The sequence below is a fragment of the Mixophyes fleayi genome, chromosome 3, assembly GCF_038048845.1.
Source record: "Mixophyes fleayi isolate aMixFle1 chromosome 3, aMixFle1.hap1, whole genome shotgun sequence".
Taxonomy (NCBI): domain Eukaryota; kingdom Metazoa; phylum Chordata; class Amphibia; order Anura; family Limnodynastidae; genus Mixophyes; species Mixophyes fleayi.
The window spans coordinates 189,653,108-189,671,547 of NC_134404.1; the positions used below are offsets into that span (position 1 = coordinate 189,653,108).

At 38.9% G+C, this 18,440-nt stretch overlaps 1 protein-coding gene across 1 annotated transcript in view; it reads left to right on the plus strand.

Annotated features, from left to right (window-relative positions):
* SLC16A10 (solute carrier family 16 member 10) overlaps positions 1 to 9,273 on the plus strand; it is a 67,068-nt gene extending 57,795 nt beyond the window's left edge. Inside the window, exons 4-6 of the mRNA XM_075202927.1 lie at positions 368 to 511; positions 4,650 to 4,878; positions 5,159 to 9,273. Coding sequence (XP_075059028.1) covers positions 368 to 511; positions 4,650 to 4,878; positions 5,159 to 5,394 — 609 coding nt within the window. The 3' untranslated portion in view covers positions 5,395 to 9,273. The remainder of the gene's footprint in view (positions 1 to 367; positions 512 to 4,649; positions 4,879 to 5,158) is intronic.
* The last annotated feature ends 9,167 nt before the right edge of the window (positions 9,274 to 18,440 follow it).

Sequence of the window (18,440 nt, forward strand, 5' to 3'; positions counted from 1 at the left end):
TAATTGGTTGCTATCAAATTGACTCTAGTCTCTCTTGGTCTCTGTGTGTGTATGTTAGGAAATTTAGACTGTGAGCTCCAATGGGGCAGGGATTGATGTGAGTTATCTGTACAGCGCTGTGGAATTAGTGATGCTATATAAATAGATGATGATGATGATAAATGGATCTCAGTGAAAGGATTATAGATGAGAAAATCTGCTACTCTATAAATCGGGGAAAGTGTTGGATTATGTATGTACCTAGAATTCCTTGGTCTGCACTAGACGAAGAAATTCGAGGTACACTTTGTATTTAAAACTAAGTTATTACTTAATGTAACATTATAGGTTCCTAATTCTACTTTATTACTCTTAAATTATTCCACAGATGAACCATGTTAAGGAGCGTCTGGGAGAGGATGTGAAGGAAGAGGTTCTCTTACTATGCATTGGTGTTACATCTGGCGTTGGAAGGTTAATTTTTGGGAGAGTTGCAGATTATATTCCAGGTGTTAAGAAGGTGTATTTACAGGTAATGCTGCTTAGGTATTCAGTTGTATAAATCATTCTAGCATTTTATTATGCATTATATAAGAATTTGGTCACACACAAGCTTCATTTAGATGGACTATCAGCTTTAATAGCTACAGGAGTCTGACACAAATCTTGAGATATATGTTACAAAGATCACCACACTAAGTTTATCAATGATATCTATGATCAATAACCCCTGTATAACTGAACATTAATAGGTTCCTAAATTAATCTATATTGAATAGAGGGTGCACCCTTACACTGATAGTTTAAGAGTATAGAACAAAGAAAAGAGTGTATAAAGGGGCACTCCGGGTATGGAGTATTAAAATTACATATTTTATTAGTATTCATTAAAAGTTGAAGTATCTGGATACAACTAGCGAAAATATTAAAATAAATACAAAGTGAGGGAAGTAAAAATAAAATTGCAGTTACTACTGCAAATCGCTTGTATTCTCATTGATAGTATTAGAATGATAAGTATTAATATAACAGTGTTGGCTGCTGTGGTAATAAATTACTCATATATCCTAGAGGTCAAAGCAGAATGAGACCCTAATAATAATAAATACTTCGGATGGTAAACAGTTTTAATACACCTTAGTTGTTATTAAACAATATCTCACGGATGTAAATTATCTATAACAGATAACATGGGTTACAAAAATTCGTGCATGCCTAATTTGGATCTGTGATCCTATATAATAATAAGATTGTACATAGTATGGTACTCCTATGCTGGCAGTATAATGATCTATGGTAGGGTCAAGGCAATACCAGCACCGCTAGACTAACCAGTCTCTGTAACCACAGAGAGCTATATAATAACGTCAAAAAGTATCTATTAGGACCGTGTATAATAAAATCTGATAGCATATATGATTATCACGGCACCCTATATAACGGTCATATATTAACCAGTTGCTATCTGATTAGAAAGGGGGGGTGCATTGATAGGCTAGCTATTATCTATACTGCCTAAGAATTATCCAATATTGTCTTAGCCCATAATATAGCGATCATATTGACCCATTGTTGTCTAGGATAAGAGAATATAGTATTGATTTCTTATAATAAACTAGGTATTGTTTAACAGCAGCGTGTGAGATACAAAGCGAACGCCGACGCGCGTTTCGCTTGTATGCTTTTTCAAGGCAAGACGAGCCATAGTAATGATTGGCTATTTAAGCTATAGGATAGACGCCCCTTTATCCGCGTCATTATTGAGGATCCAATCACATAATCCCTTTCATAGGGATGATCGACAGCAGTCTCAGCCCATAATATCTCAGGTTCCATCAGTCCTGCGATCCTATTGGTACCTTGTGTTACCATGGAGACTATGTTGTTTAGTAAAAGGGGATTCCGTTTGTCCCTGATCTACAGTGATGTTACGGTAAGTATATTTAGTCCTAGAGAAGTGTAAGCAAATATTTTAAACAAATATTGAGTAGTTACATCTGATCCATAAGCAGGATTAGAGTAATATGGTATGACCTACAATAAGATCTATCCACATATGCCATATAAACATTGGAAGGCGTCACTATACTGCCCTTAAGGTATGTTTAACACATGTTGCATATACGCTAACCATCGTGTACAATTATGTCGCTGTATTTTATTACTATTAGATGGAAAATATGTGTAATAGTGTAATTACATAATTAGGCATACTTTGCATGTAGATGTTCCTTACTCATTCATAAAGTAAACTAATTGAAGTGTTAAAACACTTATGTGTTGAGAACTATTAAACGGGGTGTATATTTAATATTGTTGAGTGACTGTGTAAAATGTAAGCAGAGGCTATACATACTGTAATAATTATGTAATTATAGTGAATTAGATTCAATTGAAAATAATTGTGATTAAGACGAGTTATGTACCAAAACATAAGTCGATGATGAATAATCTGTGATATAATCAAACAAAACAAAAACAAAAAACAAAATATAACTAAGAAATTCTCAATTGCGATCCTGAGATATAAATTTATAAATAAACAGAATTACTCAGGGTCACAGAGTTATTCAAAGTGTTGATTAGTGTATTATATTAAGTATAATTAATTTTCCCATAAAAGAGAGTAGATATTATATATATTATGACCTAAGTGTAAAAATATATACAAAAACACTCATAATTAATATAAGTATTAAACTGTATATTATTGTATATGATAATTATTCCCTCCAAAGAGAGCATCTTATTTTTAATAATCACACGACAAAGCCACGTGACTTGATTTAGTTTTTAATAACTCATAATGTAGGTCTTCTTATTTCCCCTCCCGAGAAAAATATGGTATAATAAAAATAATCTCTAGGGAAAACTAGAATTATTTATTGCAATTATAAAAAGGCCAAATAACTAATATAGTCATTAAGGCCTTCAGGTACCATGCTACCCATACTAAAGATCTTTTTCGTTTCTCTTCTCAGGAGTTCTCCTTGTAGATCTCCTCCACGGATTCCCATGTGTACTTGCTCCATAATATATGCCTTCACAAATCTTGAGATCTAAACAATTCCTTTTTATGATTACTAATACATCTTGGCAGAAGAACTACAATAATTATTATAAGCAATGCAATGGTTACAATTCAGGCCAAGCCATGCAGTATACACAGAGGATGTGCCCATACACATGTGGACCCAATTTGGTCACACATGTACATAGCCAAACAGGCTAGGTACACATGTTTTGTCAACTGGCCCAATGGCTGGATCCAATGGGGCACAACAAGGGCGGTTGAAGCTTTACAGAACTCACAGTGAAAGAGTAGTTATCATCTAAATGTAGTTTCCACCAGTCTTAATCTCCATATTGATCAGAATCAAGGGGGGGAGGGGGGGGGTTGGCTGCAATTTAACACTTGTTGCAATATGCAGCCAATTAAGTATAAAATTGCCTAACTGACATTGAAAATCACAGTGTACAGGAACCTTTATGTATTAGCATTTATAGACACATTGGGGTCATTCACAACAATGAAGTTTAGTGTAAAACAGCATGTGGCCTTTGCATGCTTGGTCCATATTTCTACATGCCTACAAAGTGCATCCCGTTGCTCAGGAATTTCTGCTGTCTGAGTAATTGAGCACCTTGTTTATAACTTGCAGTACATAACGTTTTGGCCCTGTGCACATCAAGTTATAAGACTGCTTTCTGCTGTCAGGAAACGCAACCACATACTAGATGTTCGGAACCACATACTAGATGTTCGGAGCATAAAAAAAATGAAGTGGTGTATTTGGTGAATTTGTAAAAATATCAAAAGCCTAACCACTTTAGAACCACCCCTTTCATTCATTTATGCTTAAATTAATCATAAACGAGATGGGACGTCAGGACTGTTTTTATTACACGTGGTACTTTTTGTATGTTGGAAGCTTTATTTTACCTGGATAAATTGTGCCTAAAAATGTGCGCGTCTTCCTTAAAGCAACTGGAGGGTGCAAAATGCATCCTTTTAAAAGTATAGGATGATATCTGATCTTTGCCAGCTCAGCGCTGGTGCAAAAATCCTTTGCAGAGTTAAAATGACTGTGTGTCCCTGCATTCAGCAATGAACACCAAGAAAAATGTGTTGCCTCCAATCCTTTATCTGATTTCAAAAATCTCGCTCTGCAAAATTAAACCTCATTTTGCAAAACTAGTGGCACCATCAAAAGGGATTTTTTTGCCCTGTGACCCAGCTATTTTATACTTTGTATATGAGGCCCACTAGTGTACAACTCATGCAGTCAAGGTGCGACATTATTCCAAATCACTGCCAGTAAATTGAGACAGGATCTGTGTGCAATTCATGTGTTTGACAACGTTAATATTTTCATGCACACAGCATGCACCATCTACTAGCAGGTGTAAAAATACTGCCTGTTTGTAAACTGGAAATATTCGCTAATGATTAATACACCTGCAGGTTTGCCCTGTCCACTGCTCTTTTGCTTATTCAAATATCAAGCTAGCAAAATAATTTTTTGCCTTTGTAGTTAGCGCCACTTGACCGCTTACATCCACCAGCTAAAATATATTTGACCTTTTGTTTTCTCATTGGTAAGTCTTTGCACAGTAAAGCATGATACTACTATCCTTCATATTCTTTGAAAATTCTCTTTTTTCCGCAGGTAGTGTCTTTTTTTTTCATTGGACTTATGTCGATGATGATCCCCGTATGCCACAACTTTGGTGGTTTGATTGCGGTCTGTCTCTTCATGGGCTTGTTTGATGGCTGCTTCATATGTATTATGGCTCCCATTGCATTTGAGCTTGTTGGACCAGAAAATGTTTCTCAGGCAATTGGATTTCTGCTAGGATTTATGTCTATTCCAATGACTGTTGGTCCTCCTGTTGCAGGTATGTAGGATTTTCATTAGGTTCTATTTTATTGTGCCTATTTTTCAATTTTTTATTTTTGCTAGTACCTCAAAACTTGTTGAGGTGCCTTATAAGTACCATGCATGCGCTTGTACAATGGTGTGACTTTGTTCTAAAATGAAAATTAATTCCCATTTACGACAGTGAGTTTGCAGTGGTTGGTTTATGGATGGTTTATTAGCTTCAGAGATGTGGGGATCATTACTGAACATTCCTGTATTTGTAAGTTGGTGATTAATTGTGCGGTCTGCTTCTCCAGGTTTATTGCGGGACAGCCTTGGCTCGTACGATGTAGCATTTTATCTGGCGGGTGTTCCCCCTATCATTGGTGGTATTATCCTTTGTCTCATCCCATGGGTCCATGGAAGGACTTTAGAGGAGCAAACAAAAACTCTGAATGGAGACCATGAAGAGAAAATGGTGGATAACACTGCCAGCACATTGAAGCCGGGCACAGCTGAGGATACCAAAAAAGAAGATGTATCTGTCATATAGTGACCATTATTTTACAACAACAGATTTTCGTATATTCGTTTTATCTTTTTTATGACAATTACCAAATGCTGAAACTGGTGCTACAATCCCAAAGCTGTATAATCTCTCTAAGCTGTGTTACTTGCACATCCCACTGAGCCTGACATGTCGAGATCTCTTCATTGCCACTCAGTGAAATTTAAAGCACATGTGTGTACATGATGCTGGGACTAATGCGCAGGGTTATGAATGCCAGGGAAAAGTATTATATACTTATTAACAAGAAAGCTTTGACCTTTACCACAGTGCCAGTTTTATTATTATAACAACTGTCTTCAGATTCAGTCTCAGTGGCTGAACAAGTTTTTGCTTTGTTTACCAGATTTTGGTGCACAAAAACTTTACCAGATCTACAAGATAGAGTAGATTGCTGGAAAAGTTAGAGCTTAGCACACGTTCAATTATGTTTTCTTCTTGGAACTTTCACTTTGCTATCTACTATGCTTATAATAGCTGCTGTCAAACGAAGTTGGATATTTGCAAACACTCATTTACAGTAAGATTGTACAATCAGCTGATCAAGCATTATGTGACCAGTATATTATAACTGTCCAGCTGTGCTATGATTGCCTGAGCCATATGACAAATGCTTGTTGCCATGTAAAAGTAAATGTCTTTGTATCAAGGCAATGATGTTTCCCTGCTACATGTGTATGTCTGTTCTCAGTGATGTCAAATTTGGCACTCATTACTGGTTGTGTTTTATTAGTAGAATACACTATAAACTTTCTTGATCATACTACAAACCACTTTCTACACTTGCTATATAATCCTGCTCTGCACGAATCAATATAACTCAGTTAAAGGAACATTAGATGAATGTAGGGTATTCATTGTGCCAGTCATTTTAACATTTCAACTATTAAAGGAACACTAAACCTAAAATACAAATTGCCTTATACTAAAGATATATAGACATATTTCCCTGTTATGGTTCAAGTCCTGAAAACCAACAAAACTGAACTGGAATCTTATTTCATTATTCCCAGGTGTAATATAGCAGCCAATGAGGGTTATTTAATAAAATCACTAAAAGGAGCAAATCTGTATTAAACTGTAGAAACCAATCAGGAATTAGCTTTTATCTGTCTATTTCAAGTAAGACAAGGAAAGCTAATGTGTGATTGGTTGTAATGGCTTTGGTGCAAGTTTCCACCTTTGAGGAATCTTAGTAAATAACCCTCACTGGGTACTGAGTCAGGAGATGCCTGTTCTCCATTTCTAGGCAGGCAGCAGTTGGTTATTACAATACAAGCCTGTTAGCAGTGCCATAATAGAATAAGATATGGAATTTCCAAATTGAATGAAATCTGACTGTTCGGATCACAGACTCCAAACTTCCAGATATCTTTTATGTATTCACTGGGGCCTATTAGTGTGATCGTCTGATGCACACACAAACCAATAGCAACTTGTGTTGCCAACCCCAAAAAATCTAGAATGAGTGCTATAAAAGAAAATATATAGTTTAATCTTATGCAAAGTGTGTGTGTGTGTGTATATATATATATATATATATATATATATATATATATACATACACGTGTATATATACATACATACATACATACATACACACACATATAAATATCGCAATTGTATGCTTCCGGGCAGGGCTTACTCACCTCTCTGTCTGTCTGTTTTTCCAGTATTGTTTTATTACCATGGTTGCTCCCAGCTGTAAAGCGCTACGGAATTTGCTGATGCTATGTGTATAATATATATATATATAAAAAATGAAATTTTGTTGATGTACCAGTTCATTGATGTCCCTTTTTCATTAAAAGAATGCCTTACATTGACACTATTCACCTTGGTTAAAATTCTTAACTTCTTAAGTGAAATGCATCACATCAGCCTTGTACTATTCAGTATGACAAATGACATTTATTTTGTACATGTTTCATTACAAGGATCAATGTAAAAATATATAATTCCATAGAACCTTGGTGAAAAAGCTATCAGGGAAGCTTGTTATAGTAATACCATCTAAGTATAGAGTTATGACAGTGGTGTTTTAAAAAATGTATTAGAGAACACTACTTTTGTAATGTTGGTATTTTGATCATTGTGGATTCCATTTTTATATTGTATACAAATATTCTTGAGTTGTTAATGTACTTGGATTGACAGATGATAAAACATACCATAGTACTTACAATATTGCATTAGGGACTGGACATTTTGGTTAATATAATGTTGAGAGAGCAGTGCTAGTCTGCACAAACTGCCAACACTCAGGATATTTTTATATAAGCCTAGGGGTCAATGTAAATCATTAACTCATCAATGTCATAAACTGCGTTTGCTTGGGAATATCCTTGCAAGTTGGCCTTAAATTTAACCCTGATGAAATTTATTATGTGGCTTTAATTTGTCAGAAGACATTTGCAGTTTTTCTGCAATATGTACTTAACTTGAGGTTGCGAAATTTCAGATATTGAGCTCAGAATCTGGAAATTATTACAATCATAAATTGTTTTCTACTCGAAAGTTGTGCCTTTATTTTAATGTTTAAGTACGCTTGTTTCATTAAGTAAGTGGGAAAGAAACATGTTTTATATGCACAAGTTGACTTTGATTATTTTGCCTTGTCTAGAAGACCTGTTTTATACATATATAAATAACTATCCTACAGAATATGAAAGGTACATATCTATATAATTATACATGTCATTATGCCATGAGTTTCTATACAAAATGTAAATGAAGCAATAACAAACAATTAGCAATTAAACCAAATAAGTAAACATTTGTTATGTTATGCAAATAATTGAAGAGGTAGTGTGGGATAAAAACAAATCTTTTGTTATAGACTAGTGCCAAAATGATTTTTTTCTTCAATACTGAGTATTATTAAATCAATAATACTTAATTTGTCAGTAATACATTTACTCATGTACATGTATACATTTTATAATGACAATAAACCATAGCAAATGACTTGTCTTGTTAAAGGATAAATTCATCAAAGGGTCTATTTTGTAAATATAAACCCTATCCTACATTTATCTGTTAGTTAGATACACTCTCGAGTAGAATGCACCCAATGAGCAGCTTATAAATCATATTGTCCCTCTATTTTGAGTTAGTTTACTTATGCAATCATCATTATCCAACCCCCGCTGGCACGTCACAAACCTGATATCATCAGGTTTCAGCTTAGTATTGAATTGAGTAGCTATGTAAATAGTGTATCTAACCAATGGCTAGTTCTAGGATAGGGGGATATTTTGCACATATAACCCCTCCCCTATGAGAAAAAAAGGTCTGCAAAGGTGGATTTATTTGTGAAATAAAAAGTTATTAATGTATCAGCCCTACAAGTTAAAGGTAACCGTCTCCGATATTATCTTTATTTTTTCATGTTGTAAAAATGATATAATTCTGCCCATTGTTTGTGTCTGTAATCTGCTTCTAGAGTTCCTATCTTCACTGGTCAGTGTGACTGAGGATGATGGGTAGTATAGAGCAACTAAAGCTTTCCTATCCATCACCCTTTGTGCTCTTTATGTACTTACCCACATTAGACTAATACTATTTTATTATTTCTTTTTAAGCCTTATGATGCCTTCGCTAGGGGTCTGCCAAGTATTGACTATAAAGTATGCTATATTAATGTTTATTATATAACTGTATTTAAATGTAAACCCTTAACAAATACAGTTTTTATGTATATGTTTTTAGTAACATAATGAAACAAAGACAGTGTTTTCTGTTGCTATTTTTATTATTAACAAAACTAACTTTAAAGTGTGACTATGCAATGAATGTGAAGGCAAAAGTGGTGTGTCTACCACCAGTATTTAAACGCATAATAAATATGGAATATTGAAATTGTATATATGTAAATTTGTTTATTTTTGACACACTGCATGTGTTTACTAAGTGGATTGCATTCATGAATACACAAAAGATTATTTCACAGTGTTCAACATATTGAAAGTGCAAAGGCTTTTACGAACTACAGATTAACTGCAGAATAGGCAAAAAGGTGCCTTTTGTCTGACAAGCTCCTAACAGGCTGCCCACCTACTTCCCAGTTTAAAAAACATCTTCTTACTGCTTAACCATTTGCAGGACTGCACAAGTGAAAATGTCAGTCTTTCTGTAATCACTTTAGTACCAGAAGTTTCATTTAAATGTTTCAGTTTTCCTCCAACATTGTTTATTCAAGTCTTGCAACATATGTGCTTTATCTGCCATCAGCAACATGAAAAAACTTCAATAATGTGAAAGAATTGAACATATCATGCTTTAAATGCTGAATCCAATACATTTTTGTACTTTTTCAACTATGAGTATTTTTGAATCAACGTACAAAATTATTGCTTTCTATGCAAAAATTGGATTTCCCATTAAATATACTTTCAACTATCTTGTATACAGCCAAACGCCGACATGAAAATAGGTTATGAGTTCAAAGACTTAAAAAAACCATCCATCACACTTAGGCCAAGATGAAAAGTCAATTTCTGGATGTGGTTTTAAAAAAAAAACAACACATCATTATTTAATACGATCTGTCATTTGATATTTTTACACCCCTGGACTGTAGATGCGGGGGTAGTGTAAAATCAATGGGAACCACTGGAATCGCAATTTTTCCACCTCAGTGGTCCCAGTATAATGTTAGTGGGTCCCTGAGTCTCTAGGCCTTTATACTAATATAGTATAAGTAAATAATACACAAAGACAGTTTTTAAAATAAAATTGAAAGTAATAAAACACTCCCTGAGACCTTGAGCCTGCCACCACTCTAGTTAATATAGTGGTGATTCTGAAGCCGAGAATAGAAGTTACATGCCGATATCTCTACTTAATGTTGACCTGAAAATCTATGCTAACATATTAGCTAATAGTTTGGACCTTCTCTTCCCACTTGCTGATACATCTGAGGGGTGGGGGGCAGGCTCCAGATAACGCTAGACGGGCCATCAACCTGATCGACTCTATTCATGAATAAAATACTCAATCACTCATTTTAAAATCAACACTGAGAAAGGGGTTGGTCGATTGTGGCTGGCATTTATGTATAGGGTGTATGTATGTATGGACTTCTTGAGAAGGTATGTGGATCGGAAATTGGCTCAGTATCGCTCACCATTATCAACAAATGCACTGACATTATTACCCTTCGAGATCACTAACGACATGTGGCAAGGTTGCCCCCTTCTAACTCTGACTATTCCCACTATCACACTGTTGCCAGGGAGAACAAGAACCTTTGTATGGTTACCCCCTTTCCCCACTTATTGATCATAGAACCACCAGCCGCAAGAATACAGGCTTATCGGGAAGTAGGAGTTAAAGTGAGAGCCACTGAATGCAAAGCTACTCTTTATGCTGCTGATGGCCTACTAATTGTGGAAGACACTTCCCAATCCCTCCCACACTACATCATGGAAATCGATTTCTATGGTCAGTTTTCGGGTTATAAAATCAACCCTTAAAAAACGGAGGTTCTAGACTTTTATTTACCTGAAACTGAAGGTTTCCCTAGAACAGACATTCCCATTTAAGTGGCATTAACAGAAAATCAAATATCTGGGAACCCATGTCACCAGATGATATCATCAGCTTTTCCAAATAAATGTGACTCCTGGTCGCCCCACTTTATTTCCTGGATTGGCTGTATTAATGAAATGAATGTCCTTGTCACGAGCCGCGACGGTACTCACAGCCGCCGCGGCCTGCCCCAGCGTCCCGGCCGTCACCATGACGACCGGGACGTCACTTCCTTCTAACTCCCGACCGTTGCTGAGGCAACGGCCGGACGCCCAGCAGTGTAGCGCCGTGTCCCGGCAACAGGGGACAGCTGGGCGCGTGCGCAGAGAGATCTAATAGCCCGCTGGCTATTAGACTGTGATTAATTCATTAATCAGCTCCTGGAAGTATTTTCAGAGCTAGACTCTGATTGGCTCATCTGTACATTTAAGGCAGTGAGGTCTGCAGCCTCACTGCCGGTTATAGCATTCTGTCCTCAGTCCTGCTGCCTGCTTGTGCTATCCGTTTGGTTCCTGCTACCTTGGATTTGACTACCCGTGTTTTGACCCCTGCTTGTTCTTGGACCTGTGACCCTTCTCTTCTGACCTCGACCTTTTGCCTGGATTTCGGATTTTGCTTCTCTGCCTGTGTGTCTGACCCTTCGCTTGTCTCTGGATTTTTGCATCTGTGCTTGTGACCCTTTGACCTAGGATTCTTCTTTACTACTGCCCGCCAATCACTCCACTCCTGGGTACTCCTTTTAGCCAGTATACGTTACTCGACCCTCGGTCGGCCCGCAGCCCAGTCTGTCCCCACCACTAGGGGCTCCAGCGAACACCGGGCCTTCAGAGTAGTCCCCGAGTTTCACTGTACTGGCTTGGGAGTTCCTAACAGTCCTCCCTAGATTTCTGTACATCTACCAAGCCATTCCTATATGTATTGCTCCCTATGTTTTTAAATTCCTTCAACATTATGCAGCCCACTTCATATGGATAAGTAACCGTCCTTGAGTAAAACACTGAGTTCTGCAGAAACCTAAGGCTCCAGAGTATGGACACTAATAGAGGCTGAAGGTCTGAGAGTGCTCTCACCTCTGTCTCCCACCATCATGGTGCCCAAAGCCGACTTTCCAACACTAAATAGTCTCCAACCTCTTGAAAATTAACACCAAATGTTCACATGCAACAGAATTTTCTGCAGGTATATATCCAGCCTTGTTTGGCTCCTGGCTGGTATGTGGTATTTGATATATGCACGATATGATCCAGGATAATTCTTTTCCCTTTTTGCAAACATTCAGTCTAAATTTGACATCCCCAATAAATACATTTTTCAGTACCTACAGCATTTTCATATCAACATCAAATTGCATCTCTCCCGTAGAATGTTACAGTCAAATTTATATGTCTAAGACAAGTGTCCACAAAGGGGCTGGTTTGCTCTAGATACTGAGACCCCAACGTCAAGCCCCAGTAATCCTCATGAACTAGCTAGGGAGGCAGAGCTTGGAGAGCCATTGAGAATGATGACTGTCAGAGAAAATGCTGCCTCCAGCTCATTCTACGTAAGGATACATTCAGATGCTGGAGAAGCTGAAGGCTCATTCCATCATTTTAGGTGAGGATGTCTTGCGTCTGGCTTGACATCCTCCAAGTCGATATTTCCATGGATCTCAAGTTCTAACACCTTCCTTTGGGTATGCCATGTGCGACCCACCACTAAAGCAGACTCATAAGACATATGGGGCCCAGGGCTGCCAAGAGGAATTCAAGGCCCCGGTACATCAACTTCTTTGGGCCCCCCTTATAGTTGAGCATCAAAATTTTTTTTTGTGGTGGTACAAAAAGTGGTAGTGGGTTTGTTCATACAATTGGAGGCGTAGCTATGCATCATTGGGACGTGACTAGCCGGTAAAAAGCCCATTTAATAAATAAACCTATTTCCCTCCCTCCAAACAGCCCCAGCAATAAATTAATAATATTTACATTTTATAAATATACCTATTTCCTGCAACCATCACTGCCATTAAATAATTCATAGTCACATTTAATAAAGAGACCTCATTCTCCCCAAACTCATCCCCACATAATATTAATAGTCCCCACTATTAAATTGCTCCACCATCACCCGACAAATAAAATTTTACCCATTAATTAGCCACCACCTACCTCACGCTACATTGCCACAAACCCCCTGTGCCATCACACACACATTACCACAAGCACCCTGTGCCATCACACACACACATTACCACAAGCCCCCTGTGCCGTCACACACACATTACTGTGCTCCTTCATCCTCACCACGCTGTGCCCCCTTATGATCACACTGCACCCTCCATGCTGCTTTTTCCCCCTTCACTTGGCCTCCCTTCATCACACTGTGCCATACTGCTCCCCCCCTTCATTACTCTGTTCCATGCTGCCCCAATTCATCACTCTGTGCCATGCTGCCTCCCCTTCCCTTCATCATACTGTGTCATGCTGCTACCCCCCCTTCATCACACTGTGCCATCCTGCCCCCCTTCATCACTCTGTGCCATCCTGCCCCCACCCCCTTAATCACTCTGTGCCATGCTGCCTCCCCTCCATCACACTGTGCCATGCTGCTCCTCCCCTTCATCATACTGTGTCATGCTGCTACCCCCCTTCATCACACTGTGCCATCCTGCCCCCCCTCTCCTTCATCACTGTGCCATGCTGCTCCCCCTCTCCTTCATCACTGTGCCATCCTGCCCTTCCTCTCCATCACTGTGCCATGCTGCTCCCCCCCTTCATTACACTGTGCCATCCTGCCCACCCTCTCCTTCATCACTCTGCCATGCTGCTCTCCCTCCCCCCCCCACTCCTTCATCATGCCTTTGCTCCCCCACCAACGAAGAGGGCGGTGCCACCACTAATGCCCCCCCACCCCAGAAAAAAAAACGAAAAAAATAAATAAAAGGTTTAATAAACAAACAAACAAAAAATAATCGGCAGTGAAGGCCCAGGTGGGGCCCCCTGGCATGCCCGACCCTTCTCGGCAGCCCTGATGGGGCCTGATTCATCTTTGGATGCAACCTGCATGCGATTTGAACATATTCAAAGACAAGTTTATCTCATCAACGTTTCCATTTGAATCTGGGTATAAGTACAATCTGTCTAAACGATACTTACTGTATGACAGACAGAACATAGTGCAGGATACGCACATGCATATGTGCAAAATAAAGACACATCAGAACGCATGCACCAAAAAATATTTTATAAAATAAATTATCAACTATACTATAATTAAAATAATTTTAAAACAATTACCGTATTTATCGGCGTATAACACGCACTTTTTTCCCCCTGAAAATAGGGGGCAAATGATGTATGCGTGTTATACGCCGATATAATGTTAAGAAGCCAGTAGCAGATCAGTAGCAGCGTGTGGAGTGTGAGGCAATCAGTAGGCAACGGCAAGCCGCGCCTTCCTCACGTCTAATTCTCGCGGCCATCGGAGCGTAACCACGGCAACGCTCTGCACTGCGAGAGTTCGCTGTCTGAGGTAGGAGAACTTGTACCCGTCAGGTACAAGTAAAGTAGTGAAGTAAAGTGGGGTTTTGTGTACGGCGCAACAACGAACTAACAATTAAACAGATAAAATACGGTATATAGTCATTTTAAAATAATTATATAAAGTGCTAACATGCTAATTCCCATATGTGAAAAACTGGTGATACAATAGTGCCAGCATGCTGGATCCAATATGTGCAAGTAATAAATATTACTGTATGTGCTGAAAATATTCTAAAATTATTTCTATAATATATATATATTTAACAAAGTGCTAGTGTATTACATAGATGTTGTGCAGCAGTGTGCACAGATTTAAAGGAGACCAGAATGGCAAAATAAATCTTCCTGAAATGTCCCTCTTAAAATGAAGATGCGTGTTATACGCCGATAAATACGGTACATTATTTTTAACAGTAAATACATAAATCAGGATGTTGCTAATGCGTACTGTACATACAATGTGTTTTTAGTTTACCTTCCTTGCACATGTTCTGTGCTAGCCAGTGACAGCATCTGCATTGCCACGCCCTTAGTAACATTGCCTATGTAAAACCAACCATTCCGTCCCCCTGCCGCCCTACAAGAAGCAGGCAGTCGTGTCATTTGCGTTCAGACATGAATTGCATGCAATTGCATTCATTGGCATAAGGACCATTTCTGAGCATGCATAGTGCTATTTCACGCACGATACAGCACTCAAATGGACTTGCGCCCGAAGATGAATCAAGCCCATAATCTCAGCTGCCATCTACCAGTTAGCTACAGATTAGAAGCAGTCCACCCCAGGCGTGGGCTGGCACAGTTCAGCCCGGGGGGCGCACAGGCAGCCGCATCACAACACGCGATGCGGCCGCGTCATTGATGATGCGGCCGCCTGTGCGCCGACGCGCTTGCTTTGTGCTGCGGCCGCATCATCAATGACGCGGCCGCATCTCGTGTCGTGATGCAGCCGCCTGTGCGCCCCCCGGGCTGAACTGTGCCGAACAGGGGTCAGACTGAGCGGCCCGGGGGACCGATACCACCTGGGCCAGCCCGCCCCTGGTCCACCCCACCCCTTCATTAAAATGCATTAACAGAATTTGACATACTTATATGGAATACTCGTCTAGTATAATTAAAACCACCAGATCTGTGTCCATCATTATTTAACTTTCATTCTCCATTTGTTTGATCTCTTGGCTCCCTATTGGAATCCTCCCGCCCCATCTCTGTTATGGTCTCATACGAAATTCCCTCTCCTTCCATCTTCTCTACTCTTCTCATACCTGGATATGTTCAGTTGAAAAGGCTGCTCTTGATGTTTCTGTTTTCTTAAACTCTATATAAGTCTTTATATTTTCTCCATGTTTGTTACATTGCAGTTGCTATTATCTGTTTGTAACTCACTGACCTTCAGTAAATAATATGTAAAAAAAAATACACACTTTCTTTCATCTTGCCCCACTGTAAGCATTTTTGTAACCAAAAAGAAATGTTTCTCTTCTGTACTACAAAAAAAAATCTTACTTATATGTAATTCACAGGGAAATGTTGCAGTTTTGATATCCAGATCAGGACCAGTTCTAACCACTAACAGGAAGCCTAGCACTGTGTGGTCCTCCTGTCATAGTGGGCACCAGACCCAGTGGGACCCAATGCTCATTGGACTTCCTGCTTGTTTTTAGGGGGCCATGCTAGCCGATTTTTAAAATGATTTACTTTTAGAGCAATTCCATCCAAACTTCTAGCCATTTTATAACTACAATTTTCAGCATGCTACTCCTTGAAACTCTGCTAACTGATTTACACAGTGCTAAGAAAATACCCACATGTATTTGTTAAACTAGTATACCACTTGTAAATCACTGCTCCCATACCTAGCTGTATAGTCCAGCATATTTTAATTTGTCCCTACAAAAAGCTTCTTCTAATGTTAAATGTTCGCTAGCAGTGTCTATTAGGTAAGTATACACTGTCACTGTGCTGGTGACTGGAAAGTTTATTACTGCCTGCAGTGGTAGTGCAGAGTAACACATGATATGGTACTAGAATTGCCTATAAGAGAGTTTGATATATGAGCCTGCAAGACTTATAATATGTCTCTGCTTTGAGTTAACCATATTTGTGCTTATAGTTCTGGCTAGATCTCGCCATACTTATGTTAGGACTTGACCAATACTGGCTTTGTCTTCCCAACAAAATGTGAAGTGAGTATATCTCCAGCTAAATAATACTGGCAAGGAATCTATTGATCCCTATGCCATGCTGCATCTGTTGTTCATATGGAGCACAAGGAAATGGTGCCTGTAATGTCAGTATTCTGCTTATATGCAGGGCCATCTCTTCCATTGGGCACAATGGGCAGGTGCCCGGGGGCTCTGCGGGCAAGGGGGCCCGTCCGAGGCAGCAATGAAAAAAAAAATACTGCAAAAAAAAAAAAAAGAAAATGCTTACCTTGCGGTCACACGGTCACGTCAGCTAGCGAGATCCGGCTCCCTCCCTGGTCCCCTCTTCCGTGCTGTGGTCGCAGTGAATGTTGGGCGTGATGTCACGCCCAACATTCACTGCAAGCACAGCACGGAGGAGTGCAGAAGAGAACGTGGAAAAAAGAAGAGAAGGGGATCGGACTTAAGGTAAGTTAAGGGGGCCCCTATATATATAATATCTATATTTAGGGGCCCCGGTGCACTGCATTGCCCGGGGGCCCATAATGTAGTTAAGGTGGCCCTGCTTATATGGATGAGACCTTAGCCTTGTGTGTGCTGGCAGGTCAAGTTGGCCAATATTGCTGAACCATTTTCTGCGCTCCATTAACTGTGAACACCGGAGTGAAGATTTAGTATCTTTGTATTTATGCCTTGGGGACATATAAACGTGCAATAAACTCCTCTCTTTTTTAAAAAATGTTTTTGTTTTTTTAACAATATTATATAATAATTTATTTTGGTTGTCCAATCATATAACATGAACATATAGCAGAGTTTCTGAACTGTAAACAGAAAACTATAACATGGCAAAACTGGATCAGAAGGGAGAACTAAGGTATATAAAAATAAATAATGAGATTAGGGAAGGAGTGGGGATGGGAGAAGGGGGGTAATAGTACAGGACTAATGGAAGGAGAAGGGCAGTGGTCTTGTCAGCTCATCTTAATGGAACTAGAGGGTAGTCATTAAGTCCTGGATATATAGCGAAGGAATGACCACATTTAGGGAGAAATATTAGTGGTGGATTTCTCACTGCGCATGTGTGAATGTGGTGGAATCAAGAGAAGAAACCTATACCTGATTAAACACATGACCTCTATCATCTAGATATTAAGTTATTTTCTGCATGGTCGCTATAGGCCAAATATGTTTCTTAAGTGCCAAAAAGGACAACAAGAGTTATTCCAATTTCTGACTATTAGACATTTAGCTGCTGCTAAAAGGTATGCAGTTTTATAGAAAATGTGTTGAGATCTTAGGGAGGGAAACATAGCAAGAAAATCTAAGGGTCCTTTGCCATCAGGGCCTCAAAGAGACTGATCAGATGTCTATGTACTTTATCTCAAAAAAGTGTTATTACAGGACATGACCACCAAATATGAAGCATGGTGCCCCTTTGGCCACAATTTCTCCAACAATCAAATAGAGTAGATGGAAAAATCTTCCTAAGCCTTGTTGGTACAATGCCATCAGTAGTAAACCTTATAAGAGGTTTCCTTGATATTAGGACAGAAAGAGCTTTTAGTGATTCCAAGTCTCATGTCCTCCCAGGCCAACTTGTTTGTTAGGGGGCCAAGATATCTCTCCCATTCTGCTACATGATGGTTCTGTGGAGGTAGGGCAATGTCAAGAACAACACTATATTGTAACAATATTATAACAAACACAGGTTTTCGGGTTGATTATTGCATCAGAATTTTGCATATTATATTGTACATGTCACAGCAGTTACAGGTTTTGCTGAAGAATAGTATTCTGGAAGCATACACATGGAATACAAATAAATTGAATC